Below are 7,935 nucleotides of genomic sequence, written 5' to 3'. Positions count from 1 at the left end.
TCCAATGCTTCTAGCCATTTTCTCTTGGTTCCAGTTGTACAGGTTTCACACTCATATAGGGCCATACTCCAAAAGAACCCATTTCCTGATTTTGCATCTAATGTTCTCACTGGTAAGTTCTTTCTTAAATTAAATGCAATTTTGGTTGATGTATTCTGCTCTTAATCGTTTTCCGACTCCTGTCACCCTTGTAATCTACACTACTGGCCATTAAAATTGCTACACCACGAAGATGACGTGCTACAGACGCGAAATTTAACCAACAAGAAGAAGATGCTGTGATATGCAAATGATTAGCTTTTCAGAGCATTCACACAAGGTTGGCGCCAGTGGCGACACCTACAATGTGCTGACATGAGGAAAGTTTCCAACCGATTTCTCATACACAAACAACAGTTGAGCAGCATTGCCTGGTGAAACGTTGTTGTGATGCCTCGTGTAAGGAGGAGAAATGTGTGCCATTACGTTTCCAACTTTGATAAAGGTCGGATTGTAGCCTATCACGATTGCAGTTTATCGTATCGCGACATTGCTGCTCGCGTTGGTCGAGATCCAATGACTGTTAGCAGAATACGGAATCGGTGGGTTCAGGAGGGTAATACGGAACGCCGTGCTGGATCCGAAAGGCTTCGTATCGCTACCAGTTGAGATGACAGGCATCTTATCTGCATGGCTGTAATGTATCGTGCAGCCATGTCTCGATCCCTGAGTCAACAGATGGGGAAGTTTGCAAGACAACATCCATCTGCACGAACAGTTCGATGATGTTTGCAGCAGCATGTACTATCAGCTCGGAGACCGTGGCTGCGGTTATCCTTGTCGCTGCATCACAGACAGGAACGCCTGCGATGGTGAACTCAATGAGGAACCTGGGTGCACGAATGGCAAAACGTCATTTTTTTGGATGAATCCAGGTTCTGTTTACAGCATCATGATGGTCACATCCATGTTTGGAAGCGTGTATTCGTCATTGCCATACTGGCGTATCACGTGGCGTGATGGTATGGGGTGCCGTTGGTTACACGTCTCGGTGACCTCTTGTTCGCATTGACGGCACTTTGAACAGTGGATGTTACATTTCAGATGTGTTACGACCTGTGGCTTTACCCTTCATTCAATCCCTACAAAACCCTACATTTCAGCAGGATAATGCTCGACCGCATGTTGCAGGCCCTCTACAGGCCTTTCTGGATACAGAAAATGTTAGACTGCTGCCCTGGCCAGCACATTTTCCAGATCTCTCACCAATTGAAAACGTCTGGTCAATGGTGGCCGAGCAACTGGCTTGTCACAATACGCCAGCCACAATTCTTGATGAACTGTGGTATCATGTTGAAGCTGCATGGGCAGCTGTACCTGTACAGGCCATCCAAGCTCTGTTTGACTCAGTGCCCAGGCAAATCAAGGCCGTAATTACGGCCTGAGGTGGTTGTTCTGGGTACTGATTTCTCAGGATCTATGCACCCAAATTGTGTGAAAATGTAATCACGTCAGTTCTAGTATAATATATTTGTCCAGTGAATACCCGTTTATGATCTGCATTTCTTCTTGGTGTAGCAATTTTAATGGCCAGTAGTGTAGCTTCACTAATAGGTAAATTCCTCTAGCCTTTGTAGCCCCTCTCTTCCGATTCTTTTTTAAAAGCAATAATTTTGTAAATGCTGTTTCAAAAAGTTGCTTCCCCTTTGTTAATGCATACTTTCTTTCCACATTTCTAAAGATTTTCTTTCTTTATAAGGTCTGTTGTGTCTAATATAAATAATGAATTGGAAGTGGTACGTCCTTGGCTTCCACTGATTAACGTACAGAGGAACCTGTAGTTAAAAAAGGCACAAGTCGCGCGGGTCCAGCGCATATTGTGACGCGTACTCCATACTTCGCACGCGCCCATCGGCGTCGCTCTGCGCTGACGGAACCGAAGCGCGCGAATCCTGTTATCTTTCTCAAACGATTTTACAGAAACTATTCACTGAAAATATTTGATTTTTGCATTACTTGTAGCGTTATGTGTCAGCTTCGTGGCGAAGTGCCCATGATCTCGCTAATGGTCACGCTTATTGTGAGGTACACATTTTAGTAAGACACTACGCAAAACTCAAATAGTTTGCAATGAAAATTAGGGGTCGCAATGATTTTGCATTTGGTGCGTATTACACCATATGTTGCTGCGTATGGAATTTCAATAACATATTGAATTTATGTTTAGACTTGGGACGAGGTCTCTGTCTGTCCCCGATCTCAAGAAAATGGGTACTATGCAGCGCATTCACTCACGCCCACGGGAATGAAATATTCTTACATCCCTCGTATCTCCTAAACCGCTCGAGACATCGAAACAAGATTTTGGCGAACGATGGTACACATGGAGGAGAGTACTTTGCCAGTTCGTAAACACACTGAACTTTCTTAACTATGACTTGTACAGTGACTAATTCTTTAAGAGTTATCGACGGCTAGTGGGACAAGAGTTTCCTAGTATGAAAATAAACATGAAATTTCTTCTCTTATGTTACCACAAACCGACACAATGAGGTTTTCTCGTAAGCTATTGAGCTCTCTGGTCGCCAGTTGTTTAATGAGACACTGTGTTTCAGAATTGTCACAATAGCTGCTGCAAAAATGAGTTTGTGCAAATTATATTGTGTTTTGGCAAGAAAGTACTAGCAAACCTTAACAAGAGAAATGTGACCGTTACTAGTAAATGGTGTTGCTTCTTCGAATGAAGAAAGGTTAACAATTCACACAAAAATAAATCGCCAATTCTGTTGGAATTTTGGTTGAATCCCATCGTATTTTTAATACTGAGCGACTGGAATGGAAACTTGCCAAAGGATTTTATTCCTTTTCTTCATCTGAGAAGTAGCAAAGTAGAGACGAGCATACCCTTCAGGCGGAATTTATTTATTTTTATCCATCTGTCAGAATGACACCCACATGCCTTATGCTGGTCACTCTCCTACGCCTTGCCAAACTAACACTGTGCGATTCACGATTAAAATATTTGTTATTGATGAAAGTAAGCAATTGATACGTGGCACAACACAATGGTCAGCGTATCGTCAGCAGCTGAGAATTATGCGCGACAGGAATGCTTTGTGAGAGGAAGAGTTCACATCGTTCGAAAAACATTGTGATGAAAGTAGATCTGCCTTCGTCAGCAATACATTTAAACAAATTAAATATATGAAATCACCACTCTCTTTCACGGTACTCATACTTTTGTAATAATACCAAACACTACTTCATTTGTGTTGCATAATTAGTTTATTAATGCTGATAGTGTGTATGTGATCACTGAAATGCTTTTTCTCGTCGCGACGATCCGATTAAAACATTGTTATTCATGAAGGCTTCTCGACTGTTTGTAGCTTGCAGTGTAAATGTGATGTTCACATGTATGTAGTATAATGTCTTTTACTACATTCATATCCAAATGTTAGTGAAACTTAAGTCCTTCATATCTCGAACGCCTTTTACCAGGAGCATAACGGGTCATACGTGTGGATATTACGCCTTTTCGACTTTTTGTAACAGATTGTAGAGATCGCCAGCATAACAGGCAGCAAGTATACCTTGTTTACTTTCCTGCCTTGCTTCTAGATCACATGATTTTATAATACTCCTTACTTCCTTATTCAGTACGCTCACAATGAATCGTCTGTCCCTTCTTACGATCTGAAAACATTGTGAAGGCAGAAGATATACTTCCAGTAGCTAATGGTTCACCAGTTATTGAACTGTGCATTGTTCTTGACAAAAGAATAAACAAAACAAAAAGTATACTGATATATGTAACTAAAAACTATTATGAATTAACGAAAAGAAATTGAGCACTTAAACGGCGAAAAATGAAACACTACTCAGTGACTAAATCTCAGTATACCGTAATGCTGCCTTTTCGCATGGGTAATACACCCACTGACCATATGCGCCCTGCCCCGCCTCACCCCTCCCACATGCTCACGTGACGCGCCGCGTGAGAAACTGTGCCGACGCCGTGCGACATGGCGCAGTTGCGTCGCGTCGCGTCGCAATTTGCGCCTAGCCTAAAGAATCTGTACCGTTTTGTGACTTGGCATTTGTACATAAAAAAGGGTTGAGGGAGGTGAGTTAAGTTCCACAAACTGTCTTTGTAATATGCAATGGTGAAAGAAGATGCGTAGTGTGGCACTTGCACACAGCAATTAAGTAACGCTTTAAAAATTCATTAAGGTTTTAGTATTTCGGGTCATTATTGTAAGCTACAGCTAACACAAACAGTTAAGTACAAAAAATCTAATATCTCTCTCTAGAGAGAGTCCACCTTTTGGACATTGCCTGAAGCAGGTCTGGAGGACCTGTATGCAAGCTGAAAACTAGAACAAGGTACCATTCTAGCAAACACCTAATGGGAGTAGGTTGGTTGGTTGATTTAGGGGAAAGGACCAAACAGCTAGGTCATCGGGTCACATTGGATTAGGGAAGTATGGGGAAGGAAGTTGGCCATGCCCTTTCAAAGGAACCGTCCCAGCATTTGCCTGAAGTGATTTAGGAAAACCATGAAAAACCTAAATCAGGATGGCCGGATGCTGGCTTGAACTGTTGTCCTTGTGAATGTGAGTCCAGTGTGTCTAATGGGATTGCAGCAAAGAACAGATAGTTTACTATATCACAAGATTTGTGACCTGCTTCGGGCAATGTCAAAAAGGTGGACTCTAGAGAGAGAGAGAGAGAGAGAGAGAGAGAGAGAGAGAGAGAGAGAGAGATCAGATGTTATGTACTTAACTGTTTGTTTTAGCTGTAGCTTTACAATAATGGCATGAAATATTAAAACCTTACACACACACACAAACAAAAGAAAATAGTGTCAGCTCAAAAGATAGCAACTCTCTCTCTCTCTCTCTCTCTCTCTCTCTCTCTCTGCTGAAACATGAGACACCAACGTTATTGTACAATGTGTGAGAAACAAAATGGTTTGCAATTGATGTCATATTAGTGTAGTTACACACACAGACATACTTCAAAAGAAGTGACGTTTACAGTTTGTGTTAACTGTGTACTGAACAGTCATAAGTCGTACTGAGGAAGGGAATCACTTCGAGAATTCATGATTACACTACCCTTGAAACACTGATACATATGCATACTTTCAGGAGTTGTCAAGACACTTTTGTTATTAACTGCAGTAGCAGTGATTGGTATAAGGTTTCACTTCTACATTTTGCCCAGAAATAATTAAAGATTCCAGTTCCTACATGTTGTAAAGTATGTTTCAATGTTTAACTATCTCATAAAAATATAAAGTCTAATTGCTCTTTGTTTTGAATGTTACAGGATGTTTGAGAATCTCCCCAGGAGGATATATTTTCCAGTATTTTGGTTCAACCAAAAGGCAGTACTTAGCGATGAATTAAGTACATTAGCGAAACTAGTGCAGATAGCACCTGATGTCGGAATGGGTGTTTTCTTTGGATTAGCTGGAATTGGAGCTTTGATGCTATTCATTGGAATAATGCTGACTGTGCGCCATGGTTGGAAAGGCTCAGACACACAAGGGCTAATCTATGAAAATTAAGAATGCATTGATTCATCAAATTCATATTGAAGTGCCTTCAAACGAACATGGAAAAAGACCCACCTTAGACACAGCTGTCACATAATTTTGTGCGGTTTTCACTAAGAATTTTGTGGCCTTTCTAAAAGTATTTTTGGTACTTTTGTGTGCCCTGATAAAGTAAGGTTTTCCGTTGTCTCTGGTATTCTTTTGTATCTCGGCTAAAGAATTCAGTTTTCAAGTTGTAGTTTGATTATTAGTGGGAAGCTATATAGCGAAGAGTGAAATGATGATACATTTAAAAATAATGCAGCTTACAGCATGTGTCACATTTAGATTCTACAACTTGTAGTTCAGGATATATTGTGTGTGTGTGTGTGTGTGTGTGTGTGTGTGTGTGTGTGAGAGAGAGAGAGAGAGAGAGAGAGAGAGAGAGAGAGAGAGAGAGAGGGGGGGGGGGGGGGGGGTGCTGCAGTGCAACCAAAGACTGTTTTACTGTTCTGTTTTGAGATTATGTAAATATTCTGTTATATCAAATGAAGTATAGCATTTATAATACGTTCAAATGTGATTTACTGATTTGTCTAATGAAACAAAAGTAAGTTAGAGTTGCAGTTTAATGTGTGATCAGTGAATTTTGTATGTATGATGTCTTACAAACACAACACTTTTTATATTTTTACATCGATGTAAATGGATGTTGGTTGAAATTTTTGTTCAGTGCCTCTGTTTGAAGATTTCGGTGTGCAGGCAATTAAATCATCCATGAAGTGCCAGCTGTTCTGTTTTTTTGTGTCAAGTACATAATTCTGTAAGAAAAGTTATTGAGAAACAGAGCAGCTATATCCTTCCATGGATAATTTTATTTGTGGTGGCACATCAGAAATTTCTGTGTAGAATTTTCATTTAAGGAGAAAGTTTGTAAGTTTTGTTTTGTAAAGACAAAATAATGTAACATAGAGCTTGATTTTAGTAAACTGAGGCTGTGATGTGTTACCAGTTCCTGATTCATTATATGGGAATTCTATAACAAGGGAATACTGCTTTAGTGATACAAATGATTACTTATGTAATTCTTGTCTATTATGAACTGCATGAAAATCTGGGAGGAAAATAACAGTATTGAAGAATGATTCATGCTTGTTATGGTAACTTGGCCAAAATTTATTACCTTTAAATACAATTTTACTTTTTTAATATATAAAAATGAAACCATAAATAATATTAAGTTTATAGAACCGACACAAGTTGCTGTCAGTATTTCTTATTGATCAGTTTCATTCAATCTGACAAGAGTATTACATAAATGACTTATTTGTGAATGAACTTGACTGTATAAGTTAAGTGTTACACAGCTATATTAATGTTTGTCATTGTCAGTGTAATCAGCCAACTGCTTTAAATGGAAGTTAGCATTAATGTAAATTGGATTGTTCCTTTATGCCAATTTAAGATTCCATATTGCAATACTTCGTAAATTCCATAGTTGCTTATGATGCTGTTGTTTAGTTGAATGAATCGAGGCAATAAAAAATAGTGATTGTGACTTGTGGCTGTCCTACAAACTTAGTTTCAGTTGTTTATATATAAAGTATTAGTTTTCAAATCTTTTATTCATAATACTTCTCGTACCGTAGAGCATTTTCTCTGTTCCGTAGATGTGCCACAGTGTAACTCTGATTTGTAAGCTGACTAAAACCATTTGTCCAGTAGGTAGTATTGTTCGCAAATGAGTGGAAGTGGACAGTTGTTAAAACAGTGGACTTGAATTTGGAAGGACCTGGGTTCAAAATTCTGCCCAGCCATTCAGATTTAGGTTCAATGTCATCTTTCTAAATTAAGACAAATGCCAGGATGGTTCTTTTGAATGGTGGATTCCTCTTCTTTTACTAGCCTTGTCCTAGCCAAGCTTCAGCTGCACCTCTGTGGAGTAATAAACCCTAATTTTTCTACCTTACATATATGGAGGTATGATATGCATTTGGCCCTTCTAGTTAAAAAGATTTTGTGTTAGATAAAAGATGTAGTCAGAATGTTGCTGCCCTCAGAGTTTATAAAATAATTTTAAAAATCTTACTTTAAATTTGGTACTATGCCCTCTGTACTATTTAACCCTACCTTCAAGCTTTTGCCACTTTGAAAATACTTCCCAGAAACTGTTACAAAAATTGTAGAGTGCAAGACAAAGGGCGATGCTTTTACCATTAATGGTTATTCTTCCATTCACCATAACTCTATCAGAAATATCAGTAGTATAACTGACTAACATTCCTGGAAAAGGGAGCAACCATTCCAGGTGGGTTACAAAGGAACTCTGTACTGCAAAGTGTTTGTGTGACTTCATTTTGAAGGTATCTGCTTATTTTCATATTAGAGCTGGTTTTGATTGCACTATAATTACT

The 7,935-nt window shown here is 39.2% G+C and overlaps 1 protein-coding gene across 2 annotated transcripts in view; it reads left to right on the top strand.

Moving 5' to 3' along the window:
• Positions 1 to 5,973, top strand: part of LOC126092595 (protein croquemort-like) — a 233,621-nt gene extending 227,648 nt beyond the window's left edge. For both annotated transcript variants that reach the window (XM_049908289.1, XM_049908288.1), the window contains one exon: positions 5,314 to 5,973. In XM_049908289.1, coding sequence (XP_049764246.1) covers positions 5,314 to 5,554 — 241 coding nt within the window. In that variant the 3' untranslated portion in view covers positions 5,555 to 5,973. The remainder of the gene's footprint in view (positions 1 to 5,313) is intronic.
• Positions 5,974 to 7,935: the final 1,962 nt, after the last annotated feature.

This window comes from Schistocerca cancellata, chromosome 7 (assembly GCF_023864275.1).
Source record: "Schistocerca cancellata isolate TAMUIC-IGC-003103 chromosome 7, iqSchCanc2.1, whole genome shotgun sequence".
In the NCBI taxonomy this organism is placed as follows: Eukaryota; Metazoa; Arthropoda; class Insecta; order Orthoptera; family Acrididae; genus Schistocerca; species Schistocerca cancellata.
Note: the sequence above shows the minus strand (reverse complement) of the source record. Positions and strands in the feature narration are given on the sequence as shown.